Source organism: Typopeltis vanoorti, chromosome 24 (assembly GCF_054136105.1).
Source record: "Typopeltis vanoorti isolate ZY-2024b chromosome 24, IOZ_Tvanoo_1.0, whole genome shotgun sequence".
Taxonomy (NCBI): Eukaryota; Metazoa; Arthropoda; class Arachnida; order Uropygi; family Thelyphonidae; genus Typopeltis; species Typopeltis vanoorti.
Genome location: NC_143572.1, coordinates 17,370,585 through 17,389,419, shown reverse-complemented (window position 1 = coordinate 17,389,419; position 18,835 = coordinate 17,370,585). Strand labels below are relative to the sequence as shown.

General features: G+C 37.8%; 1 protein-coding gene across 4 annotated transcripts in view; it reads left to right on the top strand.

Moving 5' to 3' along the window:
- Nucleotides 1-18,835, top strand: part of LOC150092959 (uncharacterized) — a 538,308-nt gene that overhangs the window by 256,451 nt on the left and 263,022 nt on the right. For all 4 annotated transcript variants that reach the window (XM_090413661.1, XM_090413660.1, XM_090413659.1 and 1 more), the window contains one exon: nt 13,525-13,594. In XM_090413661.1, the coding sequence (XP_090269787.1) occupies nt 13,525-13,594 (70 nt within the window). The remainder of the gene's footprint in view (nt 1-13,524; nt 13,595-18,835) is intronic.

The following is an 18,835-nucleotide window of genomic DNA, read 5'->3' as shown; positions in this document are numbered from 1 at the left end:
GAAGAGGAGAAGCAGGTTCAGTGTATTTGCAGTTGTACTGAAAAAGGATGTTGGGTCACTGCTGCTCTTATTTTAACAGGCCCAACAGAAAGTGAAAGAATGTTGCCAATTCACTGGAGCAGCAGCTATGGAGGCACCTGTAGAAAAGTCATAGATGCAATGTTTTGGTAATAGAGGTTGAAATGAGCAAAGGAAGAGTCATCTATGAGCCAAATTGCTCTCCTCTGAACAGCTTCATGAATTTTTAAGGAAGTTTTAGATGCACCATCCAAAATGTATGAACAGTATCCTAAGCATGGGCAGATTTGGGATTTATATAGGGTTTGAAGCTAGGTAGGTGTCATATAGCTTCCTGAGCAGAAAAGAATGCCTAGTTTTTTAGAAGCTGAGGAAGTTATTGATGTGCTGCGTTAATGCCAGGAGAGGCTGAAGGTACATGTCAGTCCAAGGAGAGATGGTTCATCCTATCTTATGATGTGTGTGTTACTGAGGATAAGGATCCTTTTTTGTGAGAGAAAAAGTAGGAATGCATTTTAGCAGCATTGAAAGTGACCAGGTTATCCTTGTCCCACTGAAGGATAGTATGGATATCAGTGTTTAAGGCACTGGTTGCAGATGGTCTTGATGTAAGGGATGTCTTGGAACTACATGGTTTATCAAAGGAGTAGGATTACTGGTCATCGTTAGCAAAGATATGGATAGGATTTGTATCGATTGAAAGTAGATCATTTATGTATAAGAGAAAGAAGGTAGGTGAGAGATCGGAGCTCTGAGATACTCCTGCATTGGTGGCAAAGCTTGAAAGAGGGTGCCTTCCACCATGAGATGCAGCGAATGACAACAGAGAAAACTGGCTATCCAGTTTCAGAGGGTGGCAGGTAGACCAAAGGAATGCAGTTTGCAAAGAAGTGAAGAAGTTGACAATTGAAAGCATTCTCCATTATTTTGGAGAGAATTGAGGTGATTATAGGCTTTTGTCTGGTTTTTTTTTTTTTTTTTTTTTTTGTATGATGTATGTTTGCTTCCATGAGATGGGATAGGTGCTGACTGAGTATAGAGGATATATTAACTCTGGAGGGGGTGAGAGGGGGGAACCCATAGCAGCTCCCTCTATCTGTTTGTAAATTTTAAGTTTGTAAACTTAGTGCTGGAATTAGCCAATAACATCAGACTTGAAGTCACCAATATCCTTGCCCAGTCGTTGCCTCCAAAAAAGTAATTTATCATCCGGCCAAAATTACAGAAAGAAAAATGTACCATCATCACCAGAGTGGATAAGGGTAATGGCATGGAATATAATATAAAAAAAAATTTATCCTTCGAGATCACACTACCTACATCCTACTAGAACGCAATCCCACAAAACACAAGTTAAAAAAATTAAAAAAAAAAAAAAAAAAACTTGCTTAAAAAATTATCCTCCTGGCCACCGGACATTAAAAGGACTCGAACCTTTTGGTTCTCATCCTCCCAGAATATACAGTTTACCAAAAATCCACAAACCTAATCCCCCCCCCCTTCCAATAAAACCTATAGCAGATGCCACTAATGCACCATGCTACAAACTGTCAAAGCAGCCGGCTAAATCTCTCTGACACCTCCCCCCCCCCCACCACACACACACATTGGACTTACCACATCCTATATAAAAAACTCTACCCATTTTAAAACCCTGATAAAAATTTAACTTTAAATAATACAGACATATTGGTAAGCTTCGACATCACCTCACTGTTTACCAATATTCCCTTAAGTGACTCTTAAAAAACGTTTTTTCTTCTGACATTTTAGATCTCTTTTCCTTTTCCATCAATTCTGGTTATTTTTCTTCAGAGAACAAAATTTACAAACAGATTTTAAAACAAGCCATAGACTGAGTCCCTCTCAAACTTTTTATCTGGCAAAGATACGTAGATGATGTGTTCTCTATTTGGCCTAGACACAATAGACTCCTTCCTCGGTCACCTACATCCAAGAATCCAGTTTACGATGGAAAAGGAAAATAACAATAGTTTATCCTTCCTAGACACCTTAGTAACACAGCTTCCTAATGGTAAACTTTCCTTCACTGTATATAGAAAACCTACGTACACAGGCAGATACATTCATAAACTCTCCCACCACCACCTCTCTCAACAATATGGCATTATTAAAACTCTAACAAAGAAAGCCCACAATCTTTGTTTCAGTGGAACCTCCCTTTCAACCTAACTCCAACCACATATACAACATCTTCCTCTCCAATGGTTACACTGATTACAGAATTAAAAAAATAATCAGCTCCTTTCCCATTCCCTGGCCATCTCTTCAGGAGTTCATCTGTGGTACATCAGAAAATATAGCCAAGGTCTTAAAAACGTACAACCTCTACACAGCATTTAAGCCCCACTGCAAACTTGCTACCCTTATCCTTTCTACCAAAGATCAGCTCCCTCCTCTCTCAGTGCCTGGAGTTTATAAAGTACCCTGCTTCTGAAAGCTGTCATACTTTGGACAGAGAGGTAGATCAACAACCATCTGCTTAGAAGAACACAAATCATACATCTTCAATCACGACTATGGTCAATCTGGCCTGGCAGATCATGTTTTGGATACAACCCACAGGATCTCCTGGAAAAAAAACATCCTGCTCCACCACAGTAAATTCAAAAAAGAAAGACTATTTTTAGAATCTGCAGCAGCACTGAGAAATCAACTGAATTTAAATAAATATAGTTACATGAAACTTCCCAAAATTTGGCAAACATTAATTATCAGAGATCCTAGCTTACATTCTAGGCCATCTACAATTGCCCATAGCACCACCTAAATATGACTTTAGAGTCACCCACGTGTTTCACTTAGCATTGTGTTGTATTTGAGTGTGTGTGTGTTACATTAGTTTTTTGTAATCCCTGAAATGTCAAGAAGATATTGGAAGCATTAAAATCAATTTTAATCCTTTCTGAGTGCTGTATATATTCCATTAAGCTTCCACCATGATGAAGCTCTGGAGAACAATGTCAATAGAAGAGATGCTGTTGGGGCCAAATAACTTTGTAGTATTCAGTTTGTCTTATATTCTTTTAATATCTCTTTGACAAAAGACCACAGGAGGAATACACTGCTTGGTTGCTGGCATGGAAGAAGATGATTTGCCTTCGTCATGTATGCAGGAGTTAGAGGAAAAGAGTGATGCAAGGAGGTTAGTGTTTTCTTTCTGTGGGTGCTGTAACAGAGCTGCCATCTGGCTAGGAGAGAGGTGGATGCACAGGCGAGCAGAAGTTGCATCTGATGGCTTTTGTTAAAGACAAGAAGGCATGGCTTCTGTTTGTACAAGAGGCAAGTTTTCTGCTATTGATCTTCATGAAGTTGCATTTGGATTTGCTGATAGTTGTTTTACATTTATTGCGTGCTTCTGCATAGGCTGAGTATGAAGCATGCCACTGGTGGTAAGCTGAATGTTTTCTCGACTGCTTTCATACATCTTCTGTTGAACCAGGGCATGGAAAGTTATTTGGAATTTTGGATGGAATGAGTGATGAAGGCTTTTATGCATGATTTCTGTAACTCACTCTGTTCTGGTGTCTGAGTAAGAACAGTGGAAGCAATATTCATGCTATGAAAAAGAATAGTAATTCCAGAGGTCATCCCACTTGGTACCTTTATAGTGCCAAAAGACACTAGGTTGAATGTGGTCAGAGGAAGGGTGTTCTGTGAGACTGGAAAATTGCACAAGATTGTGGTCCGAGTTGCCAAGAGGAGAGGTAATCTCTACAGGTGTGTCTGGAAGGAGAACTAATTTTAAAATGGCATCATAAAATATCATAAAAAAAGATCAAGGATATTGTGAAAGTGGAAGGGAATATAAGGAATTCAGGTATGTAGGTGTATGATCTGCATTGCATATAGCAAAAACTTCCACATCACATCCATCTTGATCATTAGTGTTGGAGAAGGGAAGCCAGTAGGAGTTGTAGACATTCAGGAAATCAGTGCCATCCTTGTGATGAAATTAATCATGAGGAGTATATAATTTGGGTATTGACAGTGGACTCTGGTTGATGCAGTTGCAATTTGAGTTTTTGTTAAGAGGAGGAATTTTGGTATGGATTTCTGTAAGTGGTGAATAAACGTCATTTATGTCGGAATTTATGCTATAGATGTTTGGAAAGTAGATGTGGAATTTTTTAAGGGATCCTAAAAAAAAAAGTATGTTTGAAATATTGTGTTTAGTTTGATTTGTTTAGATGAATTAGTTGTTGAGGGAGATTTATTTTGAATGCAGTGTTGCTGTTATTGTTTCTTTCATTTTTGGTTTATTATTAGATGAAAGGAAAGAGTAGTGACATTCAATGGAAGGAGATAGATTTGTGAAAATGATGCTCGTACAGAGAGTGACCAGTCTCCTTGTCATTCCTTAGCCTCGACAGTGCCTCTGCATACTCAGACTCCCTCATAAGGCATGACCTTTCAGAATATGTGGCAGTGGTATTAGTGCATCAGTTGACCTTGAAGCCTCCTGACTCGTTACTGATCAGTTCAGGCCCACATACTATCTGGTGGTCAGCCTGCTTTAACACTGTCTTTACTGATGTATCCTTGAAATGGAGGAGGGTCTGGGTCTCTAGGCATGTTAGGCATGGCCTTGAAGGATATCATTCCCACTGCATGGAGAAGAGAGAGAGAGAGATATACAGAGGGGAATGAAAGCCAGAATTCCTACTCTGGAAGCCAATCATAGCATTTGCCACTTCATGCCCCCAATAAGACAGCTGGTGGTGTTTCACCGAGCAATGAAGGTCATTCAGTACATAGTGATCTAGTTGGCATTTCCTTCAACTAAGAAGATATCCTTTTGCAGTAGGAATGCATGTGTCAGAGTCCCTTTTCTGGAAATGGGCCACACTACAGGAAAGTGGTGGGTTAAGCTGTATATTGGACATCCCTGCCCATTATTGGACTAAATTAACATAATATCTGTATGGTATTATGGTATCAATTGCATGTGTTATTCTGTTCAGTTTGCCTGCCAATAGCCTGTCACTTCTAAGTAATTTGGCTTCTTTAAAACCTAATTAATGCTCTGATAAGGTAGTTAATCTTATTTGCATAGATATTATGCCTGTCAGTTGCATGACTTCTTCTGGCCAGTTTGTCTGTTTTGCAGGATGCCAAACGTGTCCAGGAGAAAAATTCCTGCTATCTCCATATGAGGCCTCATTTGAAAAGCTGTAATAAATATTTTTCACATCCTAGAGAGGATTTGAAATTATGTCTTTCCAACCAATGGGCATTGTTGAAATCAGCTGAACGATGAACTGCTTATTATTTTATTTTATTTTTTCCCTAATGTTTGTGGCTTTTCAAAAGTAGAAGATATTTGCACTTCTTCACTTTAACATAATGTGTTTTTCATTTATGTGTGGTTTGTGAAGTATGTGAGCATCAAGTAGGCTTGCTTTGTCTGTCTGTCTGCATAATAGGGCAGCCATTCTCGTTTGATAGATTCTTACGGCAAGTTCATCTTTCAGTTTTTATTATATGTATCAAGCCATTTCAATTTTGTTTTTCATTAGAACATTTGAAGGAAATTCAAATAGAATAGCTCTGGTTGGGCAAATTTTTAATGAAATTAAGTATGTAGAATGTTTTATTACTATTATTATTATTATTACTAGTGCTTGGTCTGTTTGATGGAGTCTAATTGCAAGAGGGCCACACTGGCAATTATTCACACAATTCCTGTCATACATTGCCTTAAACTCATAACAAAGAACTCACTTGCAACTGTTGATTCATTCCACTCATTAAGTGCTGTCCCAGCAAGAAATCTTTTCTCTTTACTAACTACATCTGTACATAGTTTCTGGGGATGAAGAGGTGACCCCGTTGTTCTTTTCCCATCCAGCCATGTATTGAAAATTCCTTTAACCTTTATAAAATCCTTTTTTAGGAACTTATATCTTTCTGTGCCATATCTGCTCTTTTCTGTTCTACCAGCAAAATTTTGTTATGGCCCATAAACCTGATATTGGTCTATCCTAATATAAGTCTGTTCTGATGGGAGAGTGCCACAGTCCTGTCATTTTCCTCTGAATCCTCTGCAGGGTGCCCACCTTAATGAGATGAAGGACCTCCTTTTGCTCTGATGACTGCAGCAATCCTATGGGGCATACTTTCCACAAGCATACAATAGCAATCAATGGGAATTTTGGACCATTCTTTCTATAGGCATGTAATGAAGTCCTGGACTATTGTGGGTGGACATCCCTTGATCTCACCCGTGCTCCACTTTATCCCACAGATGTTTAGTAGAATTGGGATCAGAGCTCTGTGGAAGCCAGTCAAGTGTGGTGATGTTTATGTCCACAGACCATACAGTTATATCAGCAGCCTTATGACACGGTGCATTGTCTTGCAGTTCCGTAGAAACTCTACATAGTAGGAAGCATTGCACTGCATTGTTTAGAATGTTCAGATACCGTTCAGTGTTCATGGCACCACCAATAGACGTCAGAGTCCAAACCAGGAAAAACATGATCATACCATCACACTGCCACCTCCAAATTTCATAGTTGGGTTATGTACTCTGGCAAGAGACATTGAGTAGGCATCTGCCACACACACACCTGCTTGGTAGAGGGTGTAGCATGATTTGTTGTGCCATAATACCAGTCTTTTTCATGCTTTCACCTCCCACTGTATGCACTCTTTGCACCACTAAAGACAAACCTGCATGTTGGTTTGGGTAATGTTGGACTTGCATATTGCAGTCCTACCATGGAAAGCTATGCTGTGAACATTCTGTTCGGAATGTTTTTGTGCAGATTAATGTTCCAATGCCCAGAACTCCACATTCAACGTGTTAGCTGATGAATGGCGAGTTTTACATATTATCCTTCATAGCACCCTACAGTCGCATTCGGTGAGTGCAGTGGGTCATCCACTTTGGGTAGCACTCCCTCTGCTTCCATCTCAGTATGGTATCACTGATTGTTGACCTGGAATGGCCCAATCTGTCAACAATTTGCAGAACAGATAGGCCTGCAACATTGCATCTTTTCACAATGCCTCTTTCAAACTCTGTCAATTCTCTTCTCACAGTGATTTCACCCAGACACAGTTGCACTGACTTGGAAACATCATATTCCTCCAATTTATATCAGCTGCAAACAAGTCACTTGTTTCATGGCATGATGCACCTTGCTCATGGGAGTGCCAGTTGACTTCTTTACAAGCAGTGTATATGTTTCCCATATTTTAAAAGTTTTGTAAGCTCATAGGGCATCCAATCGTGGGCTGACTAAGTTTTTTTTTAAATTTTTTTTTTATTAATTTTTATTATTATTTTTTTACCTAGTCCTGAAACCCTGCTCCAGAGACCAAACATGGAACACTTCAGGCCTCCAGTGAGCTAGGTGGTGGTCTCATACTGAGTGATGAAATTCATCCCTCACTTAAAGGCAATCACAAAAATTCCTTCCCAGGGCAAAATCTGATACTGCAGCCTATTTGGAGATCGGATACACTATATAGGCCAACTAGACCTAGCCTACTGAATACTAGAGATATTCTGTTCAAGTTATTTTGAACCACTGTGAAATGTCATGTAGTGTGCTGAGATTTGAGCAAGAATATACACACACACACACAATGAATGTTGAGAAGTGGAAAACAGACCAGTAGATTTATTTGAAAGAATTTCCTTCAACGCTGTGAATGCTGTCCAGAAGGTTGTAACACAGTTTGAAGAAGAAAAAAAAAATTTTTTTAAACTATTTGAGATGTATTTTGAGATGGCCTATTTGAGATGTATTAATACAAAACTGTAGAACGAGAGATAGATCTTTATAGTTATTTAGAGAAAAATTAAACTTCATTTTTTGGTAGTGTTGTTTTCGTATTTTTGCATAGTATTATATCTACTATTACTAGCCAGAAATTTTGAAAGGAGCTGTATCTTAAGACAGAAATCCAGACTAACTGTCATAGTTCTGTGCTTAAGTTTTTTCTTTATAAATATTTTCTGAAGGAAAATTCACGGTAAATCTTTCATATTGAATTCTACTGAGATAGTATGTTTTCTTCAGTGTAGTGGGGTAAAGGTTTGGGGAGGAAAGATGCTAGCAAAAATTGCTAATTTTGCATGGATTTTTATTTATTTATTTTTTATTTTTTTTTGAGAAAATTTAATAAGTTCAGGAGAACTATAGATGTTGAAATTTTTTTCTTTGGGTTTACTATAAATTAAAGATACCAAAAATATAGTACATATGAGCACAGCTCTCTTATAACATTCCATTTATGTGGAAAATCTTGATTTGGACATATTATTATTATTATGTGACAATTCCAAGGAGTCCAAAGACTCATTGAGGGAGGGCACCTACTCTACAACTCTCCAACTCCAGCGAACCTCATCATCTATACCAACGGCATCTACTGCCCACTAGTGTTTTCACAGACGATCGCAAACATCCATTCTCATGCGGGATTTGAGCCCACAGCCTTTTGGCTGGAGAGCAGATACGCTAACCACTTCGCCAACTAGGCTGACTATTGCTGGCATATATTGTTTAAAATATACTGTACAACTTTACAAGAATTTTGAAGAGAATTTGGATGAAATTCCCAGTTTTTTAAGGGATGGAAGCAGGTATTACCCATATATGGTACTAACGTATACACAAGTATACACAAGATTGATCAACCAATCTTGTGTATTAGCCCAACATAAAATTAATAAATAAATAAAATTTATTTATTTATTTATTTATAAAAAAAAAAAATGGTGGCCAGGTCGCCATGTTTGTTTAAGAGTTTTGATGTAAACGAGTTTATGCATGTGCTGTCTTTGAGATGTATGCTTTGCGAAGAGCGGTGGGAGTCTGGTTAGATGGTGATAGTGGAGTTAATATGTGCAGAAAGTGTAAGGAGAATGAGGATCTCAAGCATGTTTCGGGTGGCGAGAGTGATATCGTTAGCGATAGTCAGAATGTAGAAAATGGCGGTGTGATAGAGAATTGCGAGATAGTGCCAGATAGGCGTGAGAGCATCTTTGAAAGTGTAAATGAAGGTAGAAATACAGAACGAATGGATGATTTGATTGATAATGAAAATGGTGAGATAAATGCGAGGTGTGAAATCGCACGTTTGAATGGAGCGATATACAGAGCAAAAACGCAACTGGAGCGTATGGAAAAATGTGTGCTGGACGTACGGACTAATGAACGGCGAAAGTCTGTTACGGAAAATAATAGAATGTTCGTAAACATCAATAAAATGAAGGAACGAGTGCTGTATGGGGAGTCACTATTAAGAGGGGGAATAGTTGAGAGTTTGACGAAATCGTACCAGCTGGGTGCGAACATAAAGGACGTCAGCGAATTTATTCGAGTGCAAAAACAGAGGGTGAAAGAGATGATAATTGTGGCAGGAACAAATGATTTGAAAGAAGACAATGGAAATGATAGAGGATGTGAAGGAATTACTTGAGGTAGCAAAAGAGAAGAGTGAGAGAGTTAGGATGGTGAGTATTTTACTGCAGGATGACAGTGAAGTGTTTAGAAGGAGGGCCATAATTGCCAATGACTTTATGCGTGGGTTATGCATGGAGAGTGGTGTGGAATTTGTGGAGTGAGTTTGATGGGCGAAAGGATTTATATAAGATGGATGGGTTACATTTGAATGGAGTTGGTGTACGGAGGCTTGAAAAAGTGTTGATGAATGATGTGGAAGTGGATGTACAGACTCAAGGAAACTAGATTTATTAAGGGGGGGGGAGTAGATATGCAGACTTTAGGGAGGCAGTTGAGTATATGAATGAGTATAATATGCCCGAGCGAGTACAAAAGACAACAAATCAGAATGGGATAGTTAGTATACGGCATCAAAGTAGGGATGGGACTAATAGGCTTCTGCAATTCATGTACACTAATGCCAGGAGTATTAGGAACAAGAAGGAAGAGTTTTTGGCCTTGGTTGACACTTCCAGGCCACAGGTTGTTGGTATTAGTGAAACATGGCTGACAGAAGATGATAAAGCTAGTGGAATTGAATGCGACGGCTATAGCATGTTCAGGAGTGACAGGGTGAATAAAAAGGCGGAAGGAGTGTTATTGATGATAGCTGATGAGTTGCAGCCAAGGAGAATAGAAGTTGAATTGTAGGATAGAGAAAAGAGCACATTTGAGGCCATTTGGTGTGAGATTGAAACTAGCAGAACAAAATATACAATTGGGTGCTGCTATAGACCAGGTGATGGAAATGATAGTGGAGATAGTATGCATAAGCAAATAGAAGAAATGAGTAGAAGGAGGGTAATATTATGGAAGATTTCAACTATGGTAGCATTGATTGGAGGGAGGAGAGGACACATGAGAGGAAGGAATTGGATTTTATGCGGTTATTAAGGGATAACTATCTGCGACAGCATGTAATGGAAAATACTAGTTGTCAGAGAGTGCTTGACCAAGTAATTGCAACTGAGAATGTGGCTGTAACGAACATGACCATGTTGCCAAGAATTGGTGAGAGTGACCATAAGGTCATGAATTGGGAGGTGGCTAAAGGAGTGGAATTTACAATTAAGACAGGGTACATGTGGAATTACCGTGCTGGTAAGTATGACAAGCTTAGGAGTGTGCTTGGCTCAGTGCCATGGCATGTAAAACTGGATGTTGGTAGTGCATGGGAGGTGGTTAAGAAGCGTTTGCTGGAGGCAATGGTTGACTGTATACCAAGAGTCCGAATAATAAATCAAGTAGGGATTAAATCGCTGAATAACACTATTAAGCTTGAGCTGCAAAAAAAAGATACAATTGTGGAGGGAATTTAAGGAGAAAGGTGACCAACAGGTGCAGGAACAGTATAAAGCTCAGGCCAGGATGGTAACAAGGGTGGTAAGAAAAGCAAAAGCGGATTACGAAAGATAATTGGCCATGCAGGCTAAACAGAATCTCAAATAGTTTTTTCAATATGTTGCAAGTAAAAGGAAAAATGTATGTGGCAGAATGATTTTAAAGAATGCCGATGGTAGGGAGGTAACTGAATCAGTTGATATAGTTGAGTTACTGAGTGAGCACTTTGCAAGAATGTATTATCCAGGTGGTGACATTGCAGAAATGAATGAACCAGTAGATTATACGGGGATTGTGGTGAATGAAGTGGAGGTGAGTAGTTTATTGCATAACCTCAATGTCAATACATCTGTGGGATTGGATGGTATACCAGCTCGTGTCATAAGAAGCGGCTAAAAATTGTCAGTAGCCTTGACCATTTTGTTTAATTTGAGTCTCAGGTCTGGGTTAGTCCCGAGGGGGTGGAAATAGGGGAAAATAGTTCCACTGCTTAAAGGTGGTTCCAAGACTACTGTTGTAAATTACCAACCGATTAGCATATCAGGAATCGTTGTCAAGGTCTTAGAGAAATTAGTCAAGAAAAGAATACAGGATTGGATAGATGAAAATGGGATATTGTATGGGGGACAACATGGTTTTGTGAAGGGTAGATCATGCCTCAGTAACTTGCTCACGTTTTATAACACAGTGACTGCTGAACTGGATAAGGGTAATGGGTTTACAGTGATTCTACTGGACCTTGCCAAGGCCTTTGACAGGATTCCACATGAAACTCTAATCAGTAAACTGGAGCAGATGGGGATGGATATAGGATTGGTGAGATGGATAAGAGGGTGGTTGATGGAGAGATACCAGAGAGTGGTTTATTCAGGAGTTGTGTCTAAAAGACGGCTTGTGACTAGTGGTGTGCCGCATGGCTCTGTTCTTGGACCACTACTTTTCAATTTGTTCATCAATGATATAGGAAAGGATCTGAGAGGAAGTGTTCACTTGTTTGCTGATGATGCAAAGTTGGGTAGAGCAATTGTGAGTGCACAGAATGTCAAAATTTTACAGGATGATTTGGATAGTTTGGAGGACTGGGCTAGGAAAATTGGATGTCAATTTAATGTGGCAAAGTGTAAGGTTATGCATTTTGGGGTGAAAAGAATAGCAGCAGTATATCGCATTGGTGGAACCATACTCCAGGAGATTGATGAGGCCAGGGATTTGGGAGTGTTGGTGGATAGGGAGTTGAAGTTTAGTGGTCACATTGCAAAAGTGGCCAGATCAGCTCATCATATCACTTGGTTCCTGAAGAATACCTTGACAAGCAGGTTATTGTTCCTCTGTATTAAGCCTTGATAATAACCCATCTCGACTACTGTGCCCAGATTTGGTCACCTAGGTTTCTTCTTGATGGGGAGGAGGCTAAGAGGACCCAGAGGTGAGTGACCAAGATGATAGCAGGTCTGTGGAATGAACCTTATGAGAACAGGTTGAGGATTTGTGGGTTGCAAAAATTGGTTGATAGGTGGAGGAGGGGAGATATGATTGAGACATTCAAATTACTGAAGGGTTTCTATAAAATTAATTCAGAAGATATTTTTGAGAACAGGGCTGGTTGTGGGAGGACTAGGGGGACATCCATGGAAACTGGGCAAAAGTGTGGTTAGTAATTGTGTTAGAGCTGGGTTCTTTACTTTTAGAGTGGTGAATGAGTGGAATGGACTGCCAGAGTCTGTGGTGGATGCTGTGACAGTGAATGAGTTTAAGGCGAGGTATGATAGATACTGTATGAATGTTGAATAGCTGTGATGAATATGATTTGGGGCCTCCCTCGATGAGTCTAATGACCCCCTGGAGTTGCCCATGATAATAATAAAGGAGCACAGGTGATCCATACATTATGGATCACTGCCTGCTTGGTTGGCCGAGTGGTTAGTGTATCTGCTCTCCAGCCAAAAGGCTGCAGGTTCGAATCTTACCATGGGCATGGATGTTTATTATCTGTAAAAATACTGGTGGTGGTAATGGGCGGTAGATGGCGTTGATGTGGATGATGACGGTAGTTGCAGTTCGTCGTAGTTGGTGGATTGAGTGGTGGAGACGGAGAGTTGTAGAGTGCCCTCCCTTGAGCCTTTGGACTTCCTGGAGGCATCATGTAATAATAATTATATGTCATGATAATTTAATTCACTACTCTTTTTAATGTGCTTTACCTAAAGTATTGCTACTATATAGAGATACTATATAGAGATACAAATGAATGACATTCCTGGAAACCTGCATTAAACAGACATTTTATCTGGAATTTTAACTAGTTGCAATGCATTAGATTTTTCATTTCTTTTGCTTTAATAAGTCTTTATTTAATGGCTTTAGATCTACTTTGTATGCACAGGTAGCAGCAGTCAAAATAAAATTAACATTTTAAACTTGATAATTTTGTTTCATATGCAGTTCTCTTTCATTCAGAGTTATGCTATATTTTCTATATTCTTTCAAAGTATATTTAAAAATAAAGCATTAAAACATTTTTTAATAGTGAACAACTTTTGTATTGCTTACAAATGTTCTTTATATTTGGATATATCCTTCTATTATTTTTTTTTCCAAATGAGTACAGAAATTTGTAGCAGTTGAAATGAAAAGTAGTTTTTTATTTATTAATTTTGCAGTTTGAGAATTTTCTTTTCTTTAGATTGTTAAAGATAAAAGAAGTCCTGTAGTCAGTTCTCAGTCACAGGATGATAAGCAAGCCTGCTATGAAGGTATGAGAATTCCAACTTATGCAGTTTTATTAAATTGCAATAATATTTTATTGTATTTATAAAAATGGAGAACTGAAAGACTAAAAATTATATAAATCACATTCTTTTCACTTATTGCTTGCATTGTCCTGTCCAGTCAATTTCATCTAGGAGGTTTACTATTGTGGATCTCTACCAGAGATTTTGTATTCAGCCATGTGAGAGCACACTTCAGACAAATGTTTTTATAAATCTTTTTCATATGTCTGTATTTATCTTGCTTGTTATAATAATGTTCTTAATCCTTTGAAGCAGTAAAGCTATATATACATTGCCATGCCTCCCAAAGACAGTGGAGACATAAATTTACACAGACTTTTGAGTTTTTTGAAGTAGCCACTGAATTCTCTTAGCAGCCTTCCTCTTTTTTTTTTTTTTTGTGTGTGTGTATTTATACATTATCTAGAAGATGAAATGTATATTTTTAATTTACCACTCAAAAGGTTAATATTACTTTTGCTGTAGCAGTTTTCATCTAATTTGTTCTTTTGAACCTGCCACCATTATTTCAGTTTTGAGGCATTTATATTAAGACCATAATCAAATAAAACATCATCGATTTTCTCCTATATTCTTATCAACTGTTTTAAATCCTGTTCATTTTAAGCTGATTAAGCTGCGTCATCAGCAAACCATATCATATGTATCTGAACTCCACCTATGGTTGCTATCTACAGTCGTTTTCTTCGTTCTTTCTTTTATTACTTTCATTGCATTCTGTATATACAGGTTGAAAAGTGAGGGTGATTATGCACAACCTTCTTTTATAACTTTCTTTATTCAAAGTGCATAGAATACTATAATATTACATGAAAACTTACATTCTTATTAATTTCTTATCAGCAATTTTCCTCCTAGTGTATCTGTCAGGACACTGGTACTGTTATATCTTATATTTTGGTGTCATATCATATCTTATATCTTTTATTCTTCTAACTGCAGCAATTCACCTAAATCTTAGTCCCCCCCCCCCTCGGTATTCTTTTCCTTGCATCATAGACCTCTTAACTAATCTCTCCTTTTCCATTCTGTTGTGACCATAACACCTGAGATTAGTTCTGTTCATGTATTCCTGAATGTTAACAATGTCAAATTTCTTCCTAATATCTTCATTTTTAATATGGTTCTACTGTTGATGCTATTTGTTCATTCCCCTATGTTTTTCAGAACTCTCATATCAATTGCTTCGAATCTTAGATACATTTGTTTTATTTCCAACTTGGCTCTCATCCATAAGTGAAATTTGGTTTAAACATTGTCATGTATATATATTATATATATGATATATGAATACTTTGAATGATAAACAATAAGTGAAGGAATGGTGGTAGGTTTAAGATTAATGGAATCAGAAGCAAACATCAATACTTGAGACAATAATTCAGGCAATATGATATATATCATATTGCCTGAATTATGCCATGAAATCACTGTAAAACTTTTAGAATATATTTGAGCATTTCTAGTCAAATATCATTTGTGATGCCTTTTTCTGTCTCAAGTATTGATGTTTGCTTCTGATTCCATTCATCTTAAACCTACCACCATTCCTTCACTTATTGTTTATCAGCCTTTCAAAGTATTCCACATCTAGAATATCTTTATCTTCAGTTTTCTTGTTACCTTTATTATCTGTGATTATTTTTATAGTACTCTTTCATGTATTTATAAGTTTTATCAGTATACTCCATAACATTTCCCCAATCTTCCTGATAATTTTCTCCTATATTCTTATCAAAATTTTCTAATGATTTCTATTTAGCTACTTTTACACCCTGCTTTGCTTTCTCACATTTTTCTCTATATTTCCTCCGAGCACATGCTAAATGTGCTAGGAAATTTTGATACCCTCTCTCATATTCCATTATTGCCTCTTTAACTTCTTGAGTTCACCATGGAGTTCTGATTTTTCTCTTCTTGCAGTCCACTTCACAATATACCTCCCTGACTAAGTTAATCAATGTTTTCTTCGGATTCAGCCACCAAGTCGCCAAGTTTTTGTTCTTATTTTCAAACTCTTTCATCTTGAATAATGTTTTGTATCTAGTTTATAGTTCATCTCTGAAAGCTCAACCTTTATTCTTTTCAAAACTGATAATCAGTTATATCCTTCTCAAAACTAAATGGTAAAAAAAAAAAAAAAATCAGCTAACGCCTTTTTATTTCCATATACAGGAGTAGGCGAGGCCATTTAGCCCTATCTAACTTTTGAAGACTGAGTGGGTAGTTCAATCTCCACTGGCGGTGCCAATCAGAGATAGATGGCCCAAGGCTATCACTAATTAAGCGGTACACAGTGAAGAGAGACGGCTCAAATGTGCCGCCATCTCGTGGTCCCTAACCCTAACACACTATATTTAATGTCTGAAATAATGTGGGTTCTACGGTCGATTTTCTTGAGTTTATGGGATGAAAAACCTGCTTGCCCGTGCCAGAGATCGACTAACTCGAGAACCGGTCGAAAAAAGGCTTAGAAAAATTTCCTCTAGTCGCCGACTAGACTCGAAACCAAGTCTTCCTTTGTGCGGCCAAGCACCGTGGTGTGCAAACGCCACATCCACTGAGCTACACAGGCTTATTCTAAATGGTACTAAATGGTAATGGAACTAAATGGTAATCGTTCTTATTTCAAATCCTTTGTATATTCTTCTGTTCTGAACTATTGTAATGATATCACCATCAGCAATTAAATGGTCAGTGAGATTTATTATTTTTTGGGTCTTCTCTCCATGTGATTTGTATATATTTATTGAATTACGGTGGTATTGATGATTAGTACATATCTCGAACTGAAATTCAGCTGGAACTTATCATTATTGTAAGCTTTGCTGTTTTTTTTTTCTCATTTTACCAGAACATTTCTATATGGTATTTATTTCCTACTTTGCTGTTTAGATGTCTAACATGGACCAACTTTTTCTTTGTCAGCTGCCTTCTTGAATAACTCAAAAAATTCTTGCACTTTTCCTTAGTAGAACCTCCTGCAGTGGTTATGGTTTCAAAGAAGTCTTTGTTCATTTCCTGATTTTGATGTTTGCCTACATAAATACTTGAACTGCCTGCTATTCATTGTGTTTAGCATTAAATACTATAGTTACTCGTTTGTTTTCCTGATCATCATTGCCTGAATGTAACATCTTGTATATGTTTTTGAGAAGAATCTCACGGTTTTCACCTGCTTTGTTTCAGTAACAAGGATTGTGTCTGTATTATGCAGATTGTACATTGGATTTGTTCCAGTAGCTGATGTTTCACTGTTCAATATGGTACACTGATTGATATACTATGAAATAGCAGAAGCTGCGTTTAACTAGACAATGTCTTAGCCAGAGCATTACATTTTTGTTAACCATCATTGCTACAGAGGCAGTGCTATAGATGACTGTGGTCTGCTCAGCTGTAAATATAAGATGATAAAATGATAATGGAATAGAAATGCAAAAGTATAAAATATTCAAGAAATAAAAGTATAAAAAGAGGCAAATAAAGGATAAACATATAAAGCAAAAGTAAATTATAGGAAGGGTCAAAGCTGTATAACTGAGAGGAGACCTCCACATAGCCTTTAAAGGAATGCGGAGAACCGACCAGAGCTTCTGACTTAATGTATAATCCTCACCTTCTCGTGGTGCACCCTGTTGGGTATCTACTTGGATACTGAACGAACGAGGATGGGCTGGCAATTTGGGATTTAGCCGACCAAATTGTATTCTTATTGGTTAAACCAAAATAAAAAATGATGGTACAACATGACAAAATTTCATACCGGCTGGGGCGTCACCCGGTTAAACAAGGCCCCGTTGTTTTCGCCAGGGAACCAGGGTGAACAGCGAAAAGTCAGCTACTGGAACAAATCTGAAAACAAACACCAACTCAACATCACCAGAGTTAAAGATCGGTACTATCAACGTAAGAAGCCTGAATGGCAAAGAAATGGAGCTAGCTGAGGAATTAAGATAAGTACCAGATCGACATAATAGGGATGACTGAAACAAAAAAGACCAAAACTGGTGAGATCTTTCTGAGCAATAAATACAAAACATTATATTCAGGCAATGACAATCAAGGAAAAGAAGGAGTAGCCATAGTATTCAACACAAAATACGAGGCTAATCTTCTTGAATGGCAGTCAGTCTCAAGTGGAGTAATGTGGGCAAATATGAGAATGGGGAACTGGACAATGAGACTTATTTGTGCCTATGGTCCCACACAAGGCTCTACTAAGGTAGAAGTGGAGGAATTTTAGGCTACTGACACAATGAAAAGGGAAAAGTTGGTCCTTGTTGGGGATCTAAATAGCAGAGTAGGAAATGATTGTGAGACATACAAAATATTTTGGGAATATTTGGAGAAAAGAGCAAAGCTAATAATAATGGCAAATATATCTGTTGGATTTCTGCTCAGGACATGGACTGGTTATTACTAACACCATGTTTCAACATAAAAATGTGTACAAATTCACATGGAGAGAAGAGGCAAGGAATAAGAAAAGTCTCATTGACTATGTTATTGTTGATAGTGATGTTTTCTCCCTGGTGCAGGACACCAGAGTGTACAGAGGATTTAAAATTGGAAGTGATTACTATTTAGTCTTGAGCAAGATAAAATTGAATTTCATATTGAAAAGAAAAACATGTAAGAAAGTTTTAAAGTGAATAAAAGTTGAGCAGCTCTCAGATGTGAACTGTAGACTAAAATACACAAAGATTATTGAAGAAAAAATGAAAGAGTTTGAGAACAGGAATCAAACCCTGGAGATTCAGTGGCAAACTCTGAAGAAAACATTGATTGATTTTGCCAGAGAGGCATGTGATGAGGTTGTCTGCAAGGATAAAAAAATCAGAACTCCCTGGTGGACACAAGAAATTAAAGAGGCAGTGAAGGAAAAGAAGAAAGCATATCAAAAGTTTCTGTCAAATAAGTCAGTTTGTGCTCTTAGAGAATATAGAGACAAATGCAAGAATGCTAAACACTGTGTAAAACTAGCTAAACAAAAGTCATGAGAGGACTTTGGCAAGAATATAGAAAATAAATATCAAGAAGGTGGCAAAATATTCTGGAGGTTGTTGAAGAAACTTAGGAATGGAGGAAAGAGTGCTGTAAAAGGAGTTAGATATGATAAAGGTGACATGAAAACGGGAGAAAAAGATATCCTTGAAGTATGGAGTAATTACTTTGAAAAACTGCTAAATGAAACAAGCA